At 44.2% G+C, this 21,664-nt stretch overlaps 1 protein-coding gene across 1 annotated transcript in view; it reads right to left on the bottom strand.

Moving 5' to 3' along the window:
* The window catches only part of slc16a10 (solute carrier family 16 member 10), a 32,688-nt gene extending 24,280 nt beyond the window's left edge, over positions 1-8,408 (bottom strand). The window contains exon 1 of the mRNA XM_041975860.1: positions 7,971-8,408. Within this exon, the coding sequence (XP_041831794.1) occupies positions 7,971-8,250 (280 nt within the window). The 5' untranslated portion in view covers positions 8,251-8,408. The remainder of the gene's footprint in view (positions 1-7,970) is intronic.
* Between the last annotated feature and the right edge of the window lie 13,256 nt (positions 8,409-21,664).

Below are 21,664 nucleotides of genomic sequence, written 5' to 3'. Positions count from 1 at the left end.
CTCACTTTCTGATTGGTTGATTGTGATTTACAGTTTCCTTCTGTCTGAGTAAATCTTCCGTGGCAGAGGAAAAAGTCATCACAAACCTCTGTTTGCAAAATCTGTGTATTTCTTTCTTTGATTGAATGTATTTGTGAACACACATACATGAGGAGAGTCCCAACTCGCTCAGTTCCAGCTGAGACTTGCAGCACATGTTTCTGGTATCATTTTTCTTTTTAACAGCCTCATTATGTGTAAGCTCGTACAGCCTCAGATCACAGAGCTCTGTGGGTGGCACCACAACATGAAACCACAGGGACGATTCATGAGAAAAGGTTACAGGAATCAGTCCCGGAATCTCAGCGGATGCATCCTGACAGGATCCCTTCCACATCAGACGCTCCGGCCATCTAACTGTCACAGCTCCGTTTTAGCAAATTGAAAGGGAACATTTATATTTTAGAGTTTTATCCAGCAGCAGGTTCTTCAGTTGTAAGAACTGTATATAAAACCCTGTGACTTCATCCAAACTTCTTATCTGCAGCAACATGAGTACAAGAGAAAAAGGCCTGTTGCAACATGCTGTGGTATGCTGGTGTGTTTGACTTCCACAACGCTGCAAACTCAGATGTGTTTCAATGTGTACCTGCCCACATTTAACCCGAGACCTTCATCAAGTCTTAAAACCAGACGGCTTCTGTTTGAAGTTTAGATAAAGAGCTAAACTTTCAATGCAAAATTTAAACATTTAGATTTCTATCCATACTCTGACACAGTAACCTGGATTTTTATTAGTAGAGCTTTTTACCACATCTTTTCTAACTGCACCCCAGTGGGATAAATAGTGTTTCCTCAGTCGTAACTGAGTTATAGTGTGAGAACACGAAGCCACAGACAAGACAGCTTCTCACGTACCTGACAGGAAACGCCACTCTGGATTCAGCGGATGCACTCTGAATACGTACAGCACAATTCTAATCTAAGTACCTCAGGAGTGTATTAGATTTACAGAAACATAATGACCATTGAAGGGAAGAGTACAGCAGTGAGACGCCACATGGAAGGAAACTGCTGTCTTAAGATAAACTGACTGATCAGCTAAGTCAGATTTTAAACCAGGACATGAACCGTAGCTCAGTTCCTCTTTCCCAACAGACGGCGTGACCTCTACCAGGGTGAAGGAGGCAGACATATTTTATGTGGACACAACTATTTTCACTGATTCTGTCATGGATTTCGGGATGTTAGGACCCAAAAGCAGGACGGAAAGGCAGGAGGCAGAAATGACCATGACAGTTTCTCAATCTCTGCTAACTCCAGATTTTATCCTTTTCCTCTGGGATTAATAAAGTCACTCATTCATCAGCATCCCTTCAGAACTCTAGAATGTTCTCCTGAAGAAAGTGTCTTCTGATTGGTGGAATTCCAAGACGAGTCAAAGGGAACCCAAACTTCCAGTCTGGAAATAATTAAATTTATTTCCATGAACCTACGATTGCACTGGCGGATCCAGATGTACTGTCATGGCTCTTGGGCTGGGGTTGACATTTCACAGCCGTCCCTGAAGGCATTCTTCCTCTTCCTCTGATTGATTGCTGATGCGCTCCACCTGTACTGTGTCTCACTTAAACCTGAGGTTATCTGCTTCTCATTGCCAGATCGTCTGTTGTTTCTTCCAGAAGCTTTTGGTCCTACCTGCCTCAGTCTGGTAAAACTATCTAATTCTTGCGTGGATTTTTGGCACCCTGACCTCTGGACTGTCTTTTAGGATTGGGTTTGGATTATGGAACTTGTTACTTCCCTTTTGGATGAATTGAAGGATTTATCTGGACCTTTCTGAAGGCTCAACCCAAAGTGAAGAACTCAGCACTATTTAACCGCACTAACACTGTTTCTGGTTCAGCAGTCCCAACAGCCCCTGGTGGAGTTTCCCATTGCAGCCCTCTCTCTTCCTGAGATCGCCCTGTTGGCTCCCATCTCCTCTGCTGGTACGTGGTAACCCTACCCTGCACATTCCCTCCAGATCACGCTGGTTCTCACCCTGGTTCTCCTACCTTCACAGGCTAGCGGACTGAGTAACCAGGTTCTGCACACCTGGAAATATTCTCATCTCTGTAATAAATCTTATTCATCCAATCCTCAGCTCTCTGACTTTTATTGTGGGTCCAGTTTGCTGATTCCTGACATGGACACGTTGGATCCAGAATCTGAAGGAGGATCCAGATGTGCACGTTGGATCCAGAATCTGAAGGAGAATCCAGATGTACACGTTGGATCCAGCATTTATACAGTAAATTCTTCTGTAAAGTCAATGTCAACAGGTTCAGATATTCATGGTAAAACACCAGCTGAGGTCACGATACTGACACACTAACCCATTGTTACCTGAGGATAGGACGCTGATGGCCTTTCTCAGTACAGCATGTGTCTAGTGTGTAGGGTTGGTTGATAAATGCAAGCTATAGTTGATATATGAGTAACTCCATGTTTCTGAGCAGAGACTTTGAGTTTTCCAGTGAACAGATGCATCAATGTTTGAAGTTGTCTAATCACCGTTCCACATGAAGTTAGAGGCTGGTACAGGCTGCAGGGAAACTGGTGGCATTCTGCTTTTAAACCATTCATTGTAGTGTGTAACACACTAACTGGAACACAATCCTGTAACTGGAAGTCTAGGAATATGTGTCAGTGTGTCAGAGTTCTTTATGAAATTCTAAAACAAGCGTATACCTTATTTGTTTTGGGTGACGTTTAAGGTGATCATTTGTCCTTTTAATGCTGCAGATAATCCAGAAAAACATGGATAACCAGGACAAGGGTTGTTTAAAGTAAAAAATAACTTTCTAACCTTAAAACTCTGCATTTCTGCCTCCTTTTGATGGCTGACTGACATTCGTTAAGTACATTCCTGGAGCTGTTGTTTTGCAGCATCCCGAGGCTAAGAAACCACATTTCCCTACTTTGGGCTCCATCCTGGAGCATCACCTTACAGCTTTCACCTTACGTACTGTATCACAGGAAATTCCAGCGTACAATTACAGCTGTGTGTAACAATGTGCAGTAAATCTTAGTATCAGAGCCATAAAATTGAAAGGAAAAGGAAGACTTCCACTACATTTCCTTGTAGCTTTGCCATCTTTCCTCTCAGCTCTGAGCTCCTTCTGCTGTCACAGCGTCGCTCCTGCTGGCAAACCAAACTTTGTCACCGGATTACCCGTCGTTAGGATGAACCATTCACAGACTGCTGGTTAAAAAGTGTACATCTGACCTTATATCACCTGAAGTGAAAAAAACCAGAAGAAAAAGTCAGTTCTATTACCGGTGCTGGTTTCAGAGGTGTCAGTAATGATCCAGATCCTCCGGGTATGTTACCAAGCAGCCCCAAATAAATGCTTCAGGCCAACTGGCTCAGAATATATGCTTGGCTTCAACGTAAACCGCACAATTTAATGTACAATCAACTTTGCGTCGCCAGTCGATGTCGTTTTTACTCAGCAGCTGTAAACAGGCCGATTCAGAGGCGCCTTGTAGAGTGAAGAGAAATCAGGCTTCTTAAGAAATGGAAGTTGCATGCTAATCTTAGGTAGGAGTAGGACACCACAAGACCTGTAGTTAAGCTCACGGGTAATATCAAGGTGTTCAAATCCCCCCCTATGTGATGCATGTAAGGGGGGAATCCCTCCCACCACCATTCTGAAAAATGAATTTCAAGCCCTGCTTACATGTAGGAAGATTGTTGTTGCTGCAGTCACAGTTTTTTTCCCAATAAGTTTTATTTTTTTCATTCACTGATGTGCAAAAGGGAAAAAGTTGCATGTTTCCAAAGCTGAGTTTGGCTTCTTCAAACTGCTTGTTTTGCCCAATGAACAGTCTAAAACCTACACAAGTCCGGACAAATTAATGTTTGACCACTGAAAAATCAGCTAAAATCAATCAAATAAATCAATGGCGAGTTAAAAGATTGGTAAATCTCACCCAGGACTCCTTCTGCTGGGTTACCACCGGACCAGATGTGATGTTTATACATGCTGATCAGCTTTCTCACTGATGCAAGGGATTCAAATCTGGAATATTTCAGCTTCTCCAGCTCAAACCTCACAGAGATGATGAACCAACAAGTTGAAGGTTCTCTTAAATCGTTTCTTACATCTTAATGATATATATATAAACATCATTGGAGTATTTCTGTATGAGGAAGTCCCCATAACAAAAGCAGAGTGAGCTGCAGATCTGTCCCGTACACCCTCATTCACTTCACATTAATAGTTTTCTCTTCGGATTCTGTCAGTAACAGAACCGAACAGCAAAGAAAGACATTGAAATAATCTGAATTCATTTTGGGAGGAAGTTTGGATGTAAAGTAAATAATGAAAAACAATCTGTTGATTGAAAGTGATGTCAAACTGGAACAAAGGCACTTGAACACTGGTGTACAGGAAGACCTGCTGTAGAGGATGGACGTCTTGGCTGGAAGTGGTACTTCATGTTCTTTCCGAGAACTATTAAACACATTCAGGAAAACACACAAATCAACGTGTTTACATCAAGAAGCAGGAAAACTGAAGTACGGCAGGAAATGCTTTCTTATTAATTTACTTCACATCCCGAGACTCAGACAAAAATAACCTACAACTGGGATGCTGCCATGGTTCTGGATCATAGTGGTTAACTTGGTTTGTAGCTTTACTTCTAAGATTTAAGGAAAATTAATTCTGACAGACTTTCAAAAACAAATGTGTAGATTGTGAAACACGAACAGTAAGAATAAAATAAACCCTGATGGTTTCTTGGAGGCAGCCTGGAGGGGTTTTGATGAGTGGGGAGAACAGCTGCATGATCGCTGGAAATGATGCAGATCCCACAGAGATTACATTAGAAGAAAGATCAGTTTCTTCTTTGTCTTCAGTTGAAAAGTAGAACAAATATTGTGTAAATATATTGACAGGATCTTTCTAAAAACACACCTATTAGAAAATCTTCTCAGAACTTCCATAACTAAGCTTTAACATATAATGGGTGAAGCGATTTAATTCAAAACTTTGATGGGTGCCAATGCAACTGTGCTCACAGATATATACATATAACTGCATAAAATATGCAATATGGGGGCAGCCATGATGGAAAATGTCAGAAAGCAGCTATAGTGTAATGTTCTGTTGTTATTATGACAGAGCCTGATCATTAATGTTGCTTTGATGACAGAGACTGCCAGCACAATCACTCAAAAGCTTTCAGAGCATTCAGTTGATTTATGGGTCACTGCACCCCTCAAACAAGCAGTTGCTCTTTGCAAATGAAACGTTGCATTGGAAAAAATATTGGACCTTGAGCGGCAGAAGGGTGTGGCCATCACACAGATGCTATTTTTATTTTTCTACTGTTTTCTGTTTGGTTTTTATGACAAGTTAAATGAACTCCTCAACTACTGAGTTGAGGAGACAATCTGAGAAAAATTCAAATGGAAGTGAAAAGAGACAGGCGTGGGGGACCACAGCATTCTGAGGCGAATTCAGACCGTAAGACCCGTTACAATGATGGCTACATTGGATGAAATCCCAGAAAAATTCATATAGGTTGATATTTAATTTTCTTAATTAAAGTATAAACTCTGGGCTTGAAAGAAGTTTGTTTCAGAAATAGTTTCAGAATCATTTTCAGGGCTACATTTAGTGTGTGACGTCCCACATCAACGTGGAGTTGTTCTGGTGGTTATTTCTGATTTTACGTGAAACTTAAGCTGTGTTTAAGTCATGACCGTAAAATATATCAAAATGCCCTTTTAGACCATAAAGGTTTTATGTTTCATGACCTGTTTAAACTTTAAGTTTTTTATATGAATGCATGCCTGAGTTATAGGGGCTCAATTTTCAATTCCCATCTTTTTAAGTCAAATAATTTTACAACAGCTTTATAAGTTCTTGGCACTCACTAGTTATTTTCTTTCAGTCAGGATTTGGACCACATCACAACTCTGAAACTGTCCTTGTCAGTGTTGAATGACGTCCATGTAAACACAGATAGTGGTATAGATCTACTCCGAGATGACTTGTGGAATTCCCCAAGGCTCCATGTTGGGCCCCCTATTTTTCAGCGTCTACATGATCCCAGTAGCTCAGATCATGGAAACAAACCAAATATTATGTTGATGACACTCAGCTCTATATTACTGTGTCACCAGGGGACTGGTCCTGGCAAACACACATCTAAAAGTCTGACATTTGTGCCTCTGACCTCCAACTTTGAGCTGCAAATATAACAAAACACTTCCTACAGTTGTTTATCACTGAAAAGGTTTCAACAGCACTGCAGAAGGCTTTGGCCGAACTGGAGACCATGACGGTCCACTCATCCTTAGTGTGGATCTGACTGGACTCCATTTTGAACACAGATTAAAAAACAGGTTTGGACTCATTGGACCAGCTAAACTTCAGCTTGAGAAACAGTCAAGATTATGCGAAGACCAAGTAAAGATACCAGGTCCAAAGTATCCTGAGTGATTACATAATAGGCCGCACATGAACTCTAAAAGCACAACATGTGCCATTTCTGCTGAGATACCATCCAGACACCAACTTACTTGAAAAATATTGATATTAAATCCAGGTGAACTTCAAATGTTGAATTCTTTTTATTTAGTAGGGTTTTTATTTAGTAGGTTTATATTTTTGTGGGTTTTTGTCTTCAAGAGGTTGTGCTTAGAAAAATAACAGAACATTTTACCAAGTTCCATTTATTAAATTTAAGAGTTTGATTAAAACTATTACTTCCAGAATTTAAAAGTGAATCTCTAATCTGGGGGATTCCAAGATCCAGCCAGCCATGACACATTTTCTCCTCATGGGAAATTAAAGCAAACAAACTGTAAACCACAAATTTCATCAAGATTTAATATCATATCGATTCAGTGGATAACAAGTCAATGTCTGTTTATATAGCAAATTCTACCACGATATGATTTGGACTGGATTTGATTCGGGATCCATAGGTCAGTATATGATATCACATAATCACCTCCATTCATATCAGAAAAAAAACTAGTTTTCTTACTAATTGAAATCAGACATTTAAATGAAAACAGAAATAGATTGAACCACACTTTAGATGTTTATCTTTGTTAGAACAAAGAAAAATTAAGGAAGAACATAAGAAAGACGATTACTGGATCCATGATTGATCCAGGTTTAGAGATTTTGGATATGTTTTTGCACTCCAGGTATTAATGTGCTCCATGCATATATTACTCATCCCATAATACATTTTTGTGTCAGTTTGGGAACATCTGCTCCATTATAGGCAGAAGTTGTTCATATTTACAGAACAAATATATATATATATATATATATATATATATATATATATATATATCACATTTAAAACAACTTCAGTTCACCAAAGTGCTTCAAATGGTACAACACATTAATAACAGATCAGAAAAGGCAGGCGTCCAGGAGTCAGACAGCCCTCCTGTTCTTATGTTCATAGGGACAGGTGTTTACAGCTACAACCATTATTCATGGGCTTAATCCATCGTCTGCACACACTTTTCCTTGTGTGACCTTTTCCTGCTCCCTGACCAGAATCTACATGTCTACAACAGAAGGAAAAAGATGGAGCGTTTCCCAAACATTGTCCATCCTCCAGCACCAGGAATTACAAACAAAAACAAAAAAAAAACAAAACAAAAAAAAACAAAACAAAACAGAAAATCTCCCTCCCTGGTGCTGACATCTTGGTTTATATATAAGTTATACATTTTTTTATTTTTTTATTTACCATATTAACATTACTTGACAGCCACCAGCTCACACCTTCAGACCCACTGCTCATACCCCCAGCCTGGCTGCTGCTCCCTCCTTCTTCTCCAGGAAACCTCATATCAGATTTCCTGCTGACTTACTAGAAGTGAAGTCGCTCTGCGGAAGAGTTTTACTGACAGAGCCAGCTTATCTGAAGTTCAGCTCCCCGTGCCCTGCAGGGACAGTACTCACATGTCTTGAACTGGAGGTCCTCATCCTTCTCAGAACCGAACTCCCGGAGCAGGTAGAGGAAGAGAATACCGAAGGCGTTCTGGATCCCGAACACCGAGCCGTTACACCACATTGAGGCCAGCATGACCACCCAGCCCCAGCCGCCCTCCGGGTGGACGAACTCCGGTTCCCCCTCAGTTTTCTGCGACACTTTGCAGTCCCCGTTCTCCTTCGTCTCCTCCGCGGACATCTCTTCCGAATCGGCTGCCTCCCCCTCCGTCACGCTCCTCTCCTCCGTCATTATCAGTCAGTTTGATAATAATTAAAATAAATATTTAATTAATAATTAGGTGCAGTTTTGAATATCAGACAGAACGACTTCCAGTCAGGGTGAAGCTATAGCCATCAGGTGGAGTTCAGCTTCTTCACGTGCAGCATATGGAACTGTCAAAAAGCTGTTGCTGCACTATTATAAATACAACTCGCAGGGATGTGGGCGGGGCCCCGGGGATTCCTGCAGCTCATTGGACGCCCTGATTCAGCCCTGCATCAAAGCACCGAAACAAAGCTGAAAGTCTGCAAGAGAAGTAGCACTTCATCAGGTTCTCATCAGGTTCTCCTCTTCATCAGGTTCTCATCAGGTTCTCCTCTTCATCAGGTTCTTATCAGGTCCTCCTCTTCATCAGGTTATTCCCATGACCTCCTCTTCATCAGGTTCTCATCAGGTCCTCCTCTTATGGTTATTCCCATGACCTCTTCTTCATCAGGTTCTCATCAGGTTCTCCTCTTCATCAGGTTCTCATCAGGTTCTCCTCTTCATCAGGTTCTCATCAGGTCCTCCTCTTCATCAGGTTATTCCCATGACCTCCTCTTCATCAGGTTCTCATCAGGTCCTCCTCTTCATCTGGTTATTCCCATGACCTCTTCTTCATCAGGTTCTCATCAGGTCCTCCTCTTCATCAGGTTATTCCCATGAACTCCTCTTCATCAGGTTCTCATCAGGTTCTCCTCTTCATCAGGTTCTCATCAGGTTCTCCTCTTCATCAGGTTCTTATCAGGTCCTCCTCTTCATCAGGTTATTCCCATGACCTCCTCTTCATCAGGTTCTCATCAGGTCCTCCTCTTCATCTGGTTATTCCCATGACCTCTTCTTCATCAGGTTCTTATCAGGTTCTCCTCTTCATCAGGTTCTCATCAGGTTCTCCTCTTCATCAGGTTCTCATCAGGTCCTCCTCTTCATCAGGTTATTCCCATGACCTCCTCTTCATCAGGTTCTCATCAGGTCCTCCTCTTCATCTGGTTATTCCCATGACCTCTTCTTCATCAGGTTCTCATCAGGTTCTCCTCTTCATCAGGTTCTCATCAGGTCCTCCTCTTCATCAGGTTATTCCCATGACCTCCTCTTCATCAGGTTCTCATCAGGTCCTCCTCTTCATCTGGTTATTCCCATGACCTCTTCTTCATCAGGTTCTCATCAGGTCCTCCTCTTCATCAGGTTATTCCCATGACCTCCTCTTCATCAGGTTCTCATCAGGGTCTCCTCTTCATCGGGTTCTCATCAGGTTCTCCTCTTCATCAGGTTCTCATCAGGTCCTCCTCTTCATCAGGTTATTCCCATGACCTCCTCTTCATCAGGTTCTCATCAGGTCCTCCTCTTCATCTGGTTATTCCCATGACCTCTTCTTCATCAGGTTCTCATCAGGTCCTCCTCTTCATCAGGTTATTCCCATGACCTCCTCTTCATCAGGTTCTCATCAGGGTCTCCTCTTCATCAGGTTCTCATCAGGTTCTCCTCTTCATCAGGTTCTTATCAGGTCCTCCTCTTCATCAGGTTATTCCCATGACCTCCTCTTCATCAGGTTCTCATCAGGTCCTCCTCTTCATCTGGTTATTCCCATGACCTCTTCTTCATCAGGTTCTCATCAGGTTCTCCTCTTCATCAGGTTCTCATCAGGTTCTCCTCTTCATCAGGTTCTCATCAGGTCCTCCTCTTCATCAGGTTATTCCCATGACCTCCTCTTCATCAGGTTCTCATCAGGTCCTCCTCTTCATCTGGTTCTCATCAGGTCCTCCTCTTCATCAGGTTATTCCCATGACCTCCTCTTCATCAGGTTCTCATCAGGTCCTCCTCTTCATCAGGTTCTCATCAGGTCCTCCTCTTCATCAGGTTATCATCATGACCTCCTCTTCATCAGGTTCTCATCAGGTCCTCCTCTTCATCAGGTTATTCCCATGACCTCCTCTTCATCAGGTTCTCATCAGGTCCTCCTCTTCATCTGGTTCTCATCAGGTCCTCCTCTTCATCAGGTTATTCCCATGACCTCCTCTTCATCAGGTTCTCATCAGGTCCTCCTCTTCATCAGGTTCTCATCATGTCCTCCTCTTCATCAGGTTCTCATCATGTCCTCCTCTTCATCAGGTTATCATCATGACCTCCTCTTCATCAGGTTCTCATCAGGTCCTCCTCTTCATCAGGTTCTTATCAGGTCCTCCTCTTCATCAGGTTATTCCCATGACCTCCTCTTCATCAGGTTCTCATCATGTCCTCCTCTTCATCTGGTTATTCCCATGACCTCCTCTTCATCAGGTTCTCATCAGGTCCTCCTCTTCATCAGGTTCTCATCAGATCCTCCTCTTCATCAGGTTATTCCCATGACCTCCTCTTCATCAGGTTCTCATCAGGTCCTCTTCTTCATCAGGTTATTCCCATGACCTCCTCACCATCAGGTTCTCACTATGTCCTCCTCTTCATCAGGTTCTAATCATGTCCTCCTCTTTATCAGGTTATTCCCATGTCCTCCTCTTCATCAGGTTCTCATCATGTCCTCCTCTTCATCAGGTTCTCATTATGTCCTCCTCTTCATCAGGTTATTCCCATGTCCTCCTCTTCATCAGGTTATCATCATGTCCTCCTCTTCATCAGGTTATCATCATGTCCTCCTCTTCATCAGGTTCTCATCAGGTCCTCCTCTTCATCAGGTTCTAATTATGTCATCCTCTTCATCAGATTATCCCCATGTCCTCCTCTTCATCAGGTTCTAATCATGTCTCCCTCTTCATCTGGTTATTCCCATGACCTCCTCTTCATCAGGTTCTCATCATGTCCTCTTCGTCATCAGGTTATTCCCATGACCTCCTCACCATCAGGTTCTCACTATGTCCTCCTCTTCATCAGGTTCTAATCACGTCCTCCTCTTTATCAGGTTCTCATTATGTCCTCCTCTTCATCAGGTTCTAATCATGTCCTCCTCTTCATCAGGTTATTCCCATGTCCTCCTCTTCATCAGGTTATTCCCATGTCCTCCTCTTCATCAGGTTCTCATCAGGTCCTCCTCTTATGGTTATTCCCATGCCCTCTTCTTCATCAGGTTCTCATCAGGTTCTCCTCTTCATCAGGTTCTCATCAGGTTCTCCTCTTCATCAGGTTCTCATCAGGTCCTCCTCTTCATCAGGTTATTCCCATGACCTCCTCTTCATCAGGTTCTCATCAGGTCCTCCTCTTCATCTGGTTATTCCCATGACCTCTTCTTCATCAGGTTCTCATCAGGTCCTCCTCTTCATCAGGTTATTCCCATGACCTCCTCTTCATCAGGTTCTCATCAGGTTCTCCTCTTCATCAGGTTCTTATCAGGTCCTCCTCTTCATCAGGTTATTCCCATGACCTCCTCTTCATCAGGTTCTCATCAGGTCCTCCTCTTCATCTGGTTATTCCCATGACCTCTTCTTCATCAGGTTCTCATCAGGTCCTCCTCTTCATCAGGTTATTCCCATGACCTCCTCTTCATCAGGTTCTCATCAGGTTCTTCTCTTCATCAGGTTCTCATCAGGTTCTCCTCTTCATCAGGTTCTTATCAGGTCCTCCTCTTCATCAGGTTATTCCCATGACCTCCTCTTCATCAGGTTCTCATCAGGTCCTCCTCTTCATCTGGTTATTCCCATGACCTCTTCTTCATCAGGTTCTCATCAGGTTCTCCTCTTCATCAGGTTCTCATCAGGTCCTCCTCTTCATCAGGTTATTCCCATGACCTCCTCTTCATCAGGTTCTCATCAGGTCCTCCTCTTCATTTGGTTCTCATCAGGTCCTCCTCTTCATCAGGTTATTCCCATGACCTCCTCTTCATCAGGTTCTCATCAGGTCCTCCTCTTCATCAGGTTCTCATCAGGTCCTCCTCTTCATCAAGTTCTCATCATGTCCTCCTCTTCATCAGGTTATCATCATGACCTCCTCTTCATCAGGTTCTCATCAGGTCCTCCTCTTCATCAGGTTCTTATCAGGTCCTCCTCTTCATCAGGTTATTCCCATGACCTCCTCTTCATCAGGTTCTCATCATGTCCTCCTCTTCATCTGGTTATTCCCATGACCTCCTCTTCATCAGGTTCTCATCAGGTCCTCCTCTTCATCAGGTTCTCATCAGATCCTCCTCTTCATCAGGTTATTCCCATGACCTCCTCTTCATCAGGTTCTCATCAGGTCCTCCTCTTCATCAGGTTCTCATCAGGTCCTCCTCTTCATCAGGTTCTCATCAGGTCCTCCTCTTCATCAGGTTCTCATCATGTCCTCCTCTTCATCAGGTTATCATCATGACCTCCTCTTCATCAGGTTCTCATCAGGTCCTCCTCTTCATCAGGTTCTTATCAGGTCCTCCTCTTCATCAGGTTATTCCCATGACCTCCTCTTCATCAGGTTCTCATCATGTCCTCCTCTTCATCTGGTTATTCCCATGACCTCCTCTTCATCAGGTTCTCATCAGGTCCTCCTCTTCATCAGGTTCTCATCAGATCCTCCTCTTCATCAGGTTATTCCCATGACCTCCTCTTCATCAGGTTCTCATCAGGTCCTCTTCTTCATCAGGTTATTCCCATGACCTCCTCACCATCAGGTTCTCACTATGTCCTCCTCTTCATCAGGTTCTAATCATGTCCTCCTCTTTATCAGGTTATTCCCATGTCCTCCTCTTCATCAGGTTCTCATCATGTCCTCCTCTTCATCAGGTTCTCATTATGTCCTCCTCTTCATCAGGTTATTCCCATGTCCTCCTCTTCATCAGGTTATCATCATGTCCTCCTCTTCATCAGGTTATCATCATGTCCTCCTCTTCATCAGGTTCTCATCAGGTCCTCCTCTTCATCAGGTTCTAATTATGTCCTCCTCTTCATCAGGTTCTCATCATGTCCTCCTCTTCATCAGGTTCTCATTATGTCCACCTCTTCATCAGGTTATCCCCATGTCCTCCTCTTCATCAGGTTCTCATCAGGTCCTCCTCTTCATCAGGTTCTCATCAGGTCCTCCTCTTCATCAGGTTCTCATCATGTCCTCCTCTTCATCAGGTTATCATCATGACCTCCTCTTCATCAGGTTCTCATCAGGTCCTCCTCTTCATCAGGTTCTTATCAGGTCCTCCTCTTCATCAGGTTATTCCCATGACCTCCTCTTCATCAGGTTCTCATCATGTCCTCCTCTTCATCTGGTTATTCCCATGACCTCCTCTTCATCAGGTTCTCATCATGTCTTCCTCTTCATCTGGTTCTCATCAGGTCCTCCTCTTCATCAGGTTATTCCCATGACCTCCTCTTCATCAGGTTCTCATCAGGTCCTCCTCTTCATCAGGTTCTCATCATGTCCTCCTCTTCATCAGGTTATCATCATGACCTCCTCTTCATCAGGTTCTCATCAGGTCCTCCTCTTCATCAGGTTCTTATCAGGTCCTCCTCTTCATCAGGTTATTCCCATGACCTCCTCTTCATCAGGTTCTCATCATGTCCTCCTCTTCATCTGGTTATTCCCATGACCTCCTCTTCATCAGGTTCTCATCAGGTCCTCCTCTTCATCAGGTTCTCATCAGATCCTCCTCTTCATCAGGTTATTCCCATGACCTCCTCTTCATCAGGTTCTCATCAGGTCCTCTTCTTCATCAGGTTATTCCCATGACCTCCTCACCATCAGGTTCTCACTATGTCCTCCTCTTCATCAGGTTCTAATCATGTCCTCCTCTTTATCAGGTTATTCCCATGTCCTCCTCTTCATCAGGTTCTCATCATGTCCTCCTCTTCATCAGGTTCTCATTATGTCCTCCTCTTCATCAGGTTATTCCCATGTCCTCCTCTTCATCAGGTTATCATCATGTCCTCCTCTTCATCAGGTTATCATCATGTCCTCCTCTTCATCAGGTTCTCATCAGGTCCTCCTCTTCATCAGGTTCTAATTATGTCATCCTCTTCATCAGATTATCCCCATGTCCTCCTCTTCATCAGGTTCTAATCATGTCTCCCTCTTCATCTGGTTATTCCCATGACCTCCTCTTCATCAGGTTCTCATCATGTCCTCTTCGTCATCAGGTTATTCCCATGACCTCCTCACCATCAGGTTCTCACTATGTCCTCCTCTTCATCAGGTTCTAATCACGTCCTCCTCTTTATCAGGTTCTCATTATGTCCTCCTCTTCATCAGGTTCTAATCATGTCCTCCTCTTCATCAGGTTATTCCCATGTCCTCCTCTTCATCAGGTTCTCATCAGGTCCTCCTCTTATGGTTATTCCCATGCCCTCTTCTTCATCAGGTTCTCATCAGGTTCTCCTCTTCATCAGGTTCTCATCAGGTTCTCCTCTTCATCAGGTTCTCATCAGGTCCTCCTCTTCATCAGGTTATTCCCATGACCTCCTCTTCATCAGGTTCTCATCAGGTCCTCCTCTTCATCTGGTTATTCCCATGACCTCTTCTTCATCAGGTTCTCATCAGGTCCTCCTCTTCATCAGGTTATTCCCATGACCTCCTCTTCATCAGGTTCTCATCAGGTTCTCCTCTTCATCAGGTTCTTATCAGGTCCTCCTCTTCATCAGGTTATTCCCATGACCTCCTCTTCATCAGGTTCTCATCAGGTCCTCCTCTTCCTCTGGTTATTCCCATGACCTCTTCTTCATCAGGTTCTCATCAGGTCTTCCTCTTCATCAGGTTATTCCCATGACCTCCTCTTCATCAGGTTCTCATCAGGTTCTCCTCTTCATCAGGTTCTCATCAGGTTCTCCTCTTCATCAGGTTCTTATCAGGTCCTCCTCTTCATCAGGTTATTCCCATGACCTCCTCTTCATCAGGTTCTCATCAGGTCCTCCTCTTCATCTGGTTATTCCCATGACCTCTTCTTCATCAGGTTCTCATCAGGTCCTCCTCTTCATCAGGTTATTCCCATGACCTCCTCTTCATCAGGTTCTCATCAGGTCCTCCTCTTCATCTGGTTCTCATCAGGTCCTCCTCTTCATCAGGTTATTCCCATGACCTCCTCTTCATCAGGTTCTCATCAGGTCCTCCTCTTCATCAGGTTCTCATCAGGTCCTCCTCTTCATCAGGTTCTCATCATGTCCTCCTCTTCATCAGGTTCTCATTATGTCCTCCTCTTCATCAGGTTATCCCCATGTCCTCCTCTTCATCATGTTATCCCCATGTCCTCCTCTTCATCAGGTTATCCCCATGTCCTCCTCTTCATCAGGTTCTCATCATGTCCTCCTCTTCATCAGGTTCTAATTATGTCCACCTCTTTATCAGGTTATCCCCATGTCCTCCTCTTCATCAGGTTCTCATCAGATCCTCCTCTTCATCAGGTTATTCCCATGACCTCCTCTTCATCAGGTTCTCATCAGGTCCTCCTCTTCATCAGGTTCTCATCAGGTCCTCCTCTTCATCTGGTTATTCCCATGACCTCCTCTTCATCAGGTTCTCATCAGGTCCTCCTCTTCATCTGGTTATTCCCATGACCTCCTCTTCATCAGGTTCTCATCAGGTCCTCTTCTTCATCAGGTTATTCCCATGACCTCCTCACCATCAGGTTCTCACTATGTCCTCCTCTTCATCAGGTTCTAATCATGTCCTCCTCTTTATCAGGTTATTCCCATGTCCTCCTCTTCATCAGGTTCTCATCATGTCCTCCTCTTCATCAGGTTCTCATTATGTCCTCCTCTTCATCAGGTTATTCCCATGTCCTCCTCTTCATCAGGTTATCCCCATGTCCTCCTCTTCATCAGGTTATCATCATGTCCTCCTCTTCATCAGGTTCTCATCAGGTCCTCCTCTTCATCAGGTTCTAATTATGTCATCCTCTTCATCAGATTATCCCCATGTCCTCCTCTTCATCAGGTTCTAATCATGTCTCCCTCTTCATCTGGTTATTCCCATGACCTCCTCTTCATCAGGTTCTCATCATGTCCTCTTCGTCATCAGGTTATTCCCATGACCTCCTCACCATCAGGTTCTCACTATGTCCTCTTCTTCATCAGGTTCTAATCACGTCCTCCTCTTTATCAGGTTCTCATTATGTCCTCCTCTTCATCAGGTTCTAATCATGTCCTCCTCTTCATCAGGTTATTCCCATGTCCTCCGCTTCATCAGGTTCTCATCATGTCCTCCTCTTCATCAGGTTATCATCATGTCCTCCTCTTCATCAGGTTCTCATCATGGCCTCCTCTTCATCAGGTTCTCATCATGTCCTCCTCTTCATCAGGTTCTCATTATGTCCTCCTCTTCATCAGGTTCTAATCATGTCTCCCTCTTCATCAGGTTATCCCCGTGTCCTCCTCTTCATCAGGTTCTCATCATGTCCTCCTCTTCATCAGGTTCTAATTATGTCATCCTCTTTATCAGGTTATTCCCATGTCCTCCTCTTCATCAGGTTCTCCTCATGTCTCCCTCTTCATCAGGTTATTCCCATGACCTCCTCTTCATCAGGTTCTCATCATGTCCTCTTCTTCATAAGGTTATTCCCATGACCTCCTCACCATCAGGTTCTCAATATGTCCTCCTCTTCATCAGGTTCTAATCATGTCCTCCTCTTTATCAGGTTATTCCCATGTCCTCCTCTTCATCAGGTTCTCATCATATCCTCCTTTTCATCAGGTTCTCATTATGTCCTCCTCTTCATCAGGTTCTAATCATGTCCTCCTCTTCATCAGGTTATTCCCATGTCCTCCTGTTCATCAGGTTCTCATCATGTCCTCCTGTTCATCAGGTTCTCATCATGTCCTCCTCTTCATCAGGTTCTCATCATGGCCTCCTCTTCATCAGGTTCTTATTATGTCATCCTCTTCATCAGGTTATCCCCATGTCTCCTCTTCATCAGGTTCTCATCATGTCCTCCTCTTCATCAGGTTCTAATCATGTCTCCCTCTTCATCAGGTTATCCCTGTGTCCTCCTCTTCATCAGGTTCTCATCATGTCCTCCTCTTCATCAGGTTCTCATTATGTCCTCCTCTTCATCAGGTTATTCCCATGTCCTCCTCTTCATCAGGTTCTCATCATGTCCTCCTCTTCATCAGGTTCTCATTATGTCCTCCTCTTCATCAGGTTATCCCCATGTCCTCCTCTTCATCAGGTTCTCATCATGTCCTCCTCTTCATCAGGTTCTCATCATGTCCTCCTCTTCATCAGGTTATCCCATTGTCCTCCTCTTCATCAGGTTCTCATCATGTCCTCCTCTTCATCAGGTTATCCCCATGTCCTCCTCTTCATCAGGTTCTCATTATGTCCTCCTCTTCATCAGGTTATTCCCATGTCCTCCTCTTCATCAGGTTATTCCCATGTCCTCCTCTTCATCAGGTTCTCATCATGTCCTCCTCTTCATCAGGTTCTCATCATGTCCTCCTCTTCATCAGGTTCTCATTATGTCCTCCTCTTCATCAGGTTCTCATCATGTCCTCCTCTTCATCAGGTTATCCCCATGTCCTCCTCTTCATCAGGTTCTCATCATGTCCTCCTCTTCATCAGGTTCTAATCATGTCTCCCTCTTTATCAGGTTCTCATTATGTCCTCCTCTTCATCAGGTTCTCATCATGTCCTCCTCTTCATCAGGTTCTCATTATGTCCTCCTCTTCATCAGGTTATCCCCATGTCCTCCTCTTCATCAGGTTCTCATCATGTCCTCCTCTTCATCAGGTTCTAATCATGTCTCCCTCTTTATCAGGTTCTCATTATGTCCTCCTCTTCATCAGGTTCTCATCATGTCCTCCTCTTCATCAGGTTCTCATTATGTCCTCCTCTTCATCAGGTTATCCCCATGTCCTCCTCTTCATCAGGTTCTCATCATGTCCTCCTCTTCATCAGGTTCTCATCATGTCCTCCTCTTCATCAGGTTCTCATTATGTCCACCTCTTCATCAGGTTATCCCCATGTCCTCCTCTTCATCAGGTTCTCATTATGTCCTCCTCTTCATCAGGTTATCCCCATGTCCTCCTCTTCATCATGTTATCCCCATGTCCTCCTCTTCATCAGGTTATCCCCATGTCCTCCTCTTCATCAGGTTCTCATCATGTCCTCCTCTTCATCAGGTTCTCATTATGTCCACCTCTTCATCAGGTTATCCCCATGTCCTCCTCTTCATCAGGTTCTCATCATGTCCTCCTCTTCATCAGGTTCCCATTATGTCCTCCTCTTCATCAGGTTATCCCCATGTCCTCCTCTTCATCAGGTTCTAATCATGTCTCTCTCTTCATCAGGTTATCCCCGTGTCCCCCTCTTCATCAGGTTATCCCCATGTCCTCCTCTTCATCATGTTATCCCCATGTCCTCCTCTTCATCAGGTTATCCCCATGTCCTCCTCTTCATCAGGTTCTCATCATGTCCTCCTCTTCATCAGGTTATCCCCATGTCCTCCTCTTCATCAGGTTCTCATCATGTCCTCCTCTTCATCAGGTTCTCATCATGTCCTCCTCTTCATCAGGTTCTCATTATGTCCTCCTCTTCATCAGGTTCTCATCATGTCCTCCTCTTCATCAGGTTCTCATTATGTCCTCCTCTTCATCAGGTTATCCCCATGTCCTCCTCTTCATCATGTTATCCCCATGTCCTCCTCTTCATCAGGTTATCCCCATGTCCTCCTCTTCATCAGGTTCTCATCATGTCCTCCTCTTCATCAGGTTCTAATTATGTCCACCTCTTTATCAGGTTATCCCCATGTCCTCCTCTTCATCAGGTTCTCATTATGTCCTCCTCTTCATCAGGTTATCCCCATGTCCTCCTCTTCATCAGGTTCTCATCATGTCCTCCTCTTCATCAGGTTCTCATCATGTCCTCCTCTTCATCAGGTTCTCATTATGTCCTCCTCTTCATCAGGTTCTCATCATGTCCTCCTCTTCATCAGGTTCTCATTATGTCCTCCTCTTCATCAGGTTATCCCCATGTCCTCCTCTTCATCATGTTATCCCCATGTCCTCCTCTTCATCAGGTTATCCCCATGTCCTCCTCTTCATCAGGTTCTCATCATGTCCTCCTCTTCATCAGGTTATCCCCATGTCCTCCTCTTCATCAGGTTCTCATCATGTCCTCCTCTTCATCAGGTTCCCATTATGTCCTCCTCTTCATCAGGTTATCCCCATGTCCTCCTCTTCATCAGGTTCTAATCATGTCTCTCTCTTCATCAGGTTATCCCCGTGTCCCCCTCTTCATCAGGTTATCCCCATGTCCTCCTCTTCATCATGTTATCCCCATGTCCTCCTCTTCATCAGGTTATCCCCATGTCCTCCTCTTCATCAGGTTCTCATCATGTCCTCCTCTTCATCAGGTTATCCCCATGTCCTCCTCTTCATCAGGTTCTCATCATGTCCTCCTCTTCATCAGGTTCTCATCATGTCCTCCTCTTCATCAGGTTCTCATTATGTCCTCCTCTTCATCAGGTTCTCATCATGTCCTCCTCTTCATCAGGTTCTCATTATGTCCTCCTCTTCATCAGGTTATCCCCATGTCCTCCTCTTCATCATGTTATCCCCATGTCCTCCTCTTCATCAGGTTATCCCCATGTCCTCCTCTTCATCAGGTTCTCATCATGTCCTCCTCTTCATCAGGTTCTAATTATGTCCACCTCTTTATCAGGTTATCCCCATGTCCTCCTCTTCATCAGGTTCTCATTATGTCCTCCTCTTCATCAGGTTATCCCCATGTCCTCCTCTTCATCAGGTTCTCATCATGTCCTCCTCTTCATCAGGTTCTCATCATGTCCTCCTCTTCATCAGGTTCTCATTATGTCCTCCTCTTCATCAGGTTCTCATCATGTCCTCCTCTTCATCAGGTTCTCATTATGTCCTCCTCTTCATCAGGTTATCCCCATGTCCTCCTCTTCATCATGTTATCCCCATGTCCTCCTCTTCATCAGGTTATCCCCATGTCCTCCTCTTCATCAGGTTCTCATCATGTCCTCCTCTTCATCAGGTTATCCCCATGTCCTCCTCTTCATCAGGTTCTCATCATGTCCTCCTCTTCATCAGGTTCTCATTATGTCCACCTCTTCATCAGGTTCTCATCATGTCCTCCTCTTCATCAGGTTCTCATTATGTCCTCCTCTTCATCAGGTTCTCATCATGTCCTCCTCTTCATCAGGTTCTCATCATCAGGTTCTCATCATGTCCTCCTCTTCATCAGGTTCTCATCATGTCCTCCTCTTCATCAGGTTCTCATTATGTCCACCTCTTCATCAGTTTATGCCCATGTCCTCCTCTTCATCAGGTTCTCATCATGTCCTCCTCTTCATCAGGTTCTCATTATGTCCACCTCTTCATCAGGTTATCCCCATGTCCTCCTCTTCATCATGTTATCCCCATGTCCTCCTCTTCATCAGGTTATCCCCATGTCCTCCTCTTCATCAGGTTATCCCCATGTCCTCCTCTTCATCAGGTTCTCATCATGTCCTCCTCTTCATCAGGTTCTCATTATGTCCACCTCTTCATCAGGTTATCCCCATGTCCTCCTCTTCATCAGGTTCTCATCATGTCCTCCTCTTCATCAGGTTCCCATTATGTCCTCCTCTTCATCAGGTTATCCCCATGTCCTCCTCTTCATCAGGTTCTAATCATGTCTCTCTCTTCATCAGGTTATCCCCGTGTCCCCCTCTTCATCAGGTTATCCCCATGTCCTCCTCTTCATCATGTTATCCCCATGTCCTCCTCTTCATCAGGTTATCCCCATGTCCTCCTCTTCATCAGGTTCTCATCATGTCCTCCTCTTCATCAGGTTATCCCCATGTCCTCCTCTTCATCAGGTTCTCATCATGTCCTCCTCTTCATCAGGTTCTCATCATGTCCTCCTCTTCATCAGGTTCTCATTATGTCCTCCTCTTCATCAGGTTCTAATCATGTCTCTCTCTTCATCAGGTTATCCCCGTGTCCCCCTCTTCATCAGGTTCTCATTATGTCCTCCTCTTCATCAGGTTAGCCCCATGTCCTCCTCTTCATCAGGTTATCCCCGCGTCCTCCTCTTCATCAGGTTCTCATCATGTCCTCCTCTTCATCAGGTTCTCATTATGTCCTCCTCTTCATCAGGTTATTCCCATGTCCTCCTCTTCATCAGGTTATTCCCATGTCCTCCTCTTCATCAGGTTCTCATCATGTCCTCCTCTTCATCAGGTTCTCATTATGTCCTCCTCTTCATCAGGTTCTCATCATATCATCCTCTTCATCAGGGGCCATATTCCTAAAGATTCTTAGTGCAAAGAGCTGTTCCTTGTGGCCAAATTCTAAGAAAATTCTGAGAATCATGATGTTTTCTTAGAATTTCCCCTAAAAGTGAAGAGTAGATCCTAGTAAAGATAAAAGCTATTCCTAAAGAATCTTAGCTCTAAAGAGAGCTGCTAGGATGACATCTGTTAGGAGCAGGGAAGAAGACTTTTAAGCAGCCTAGGAGTTCGCATAAGCAGAGGACAAAATGGCGGACAGAAGAGGCAGGAGAAATATTCTCCAAACACCGG

Source organism: Melanotaenia boesemani, chromosome 22 (genome assembly GCF_017639745.1).
Source record: "Melanotaenia boesemani isolate fMelBoe1 chromosome 22, fMelBoe1.pri, whole genome shotgun sequence".
In the NCBI taxonomy this organism is placed as follows: domain Eukaryota; kingdom Metazoa; phylum Chordata; class Actinopteri; order Atheriniformes; family Melanotaeniidae; genus Melanotaenia; species Melanotaenia boesemani.
The sequence above is the reverse complement of the archived record's forward strand: the minus strand, read 5'-3'. Positions and strand labels throughout refer to the sequence as shown.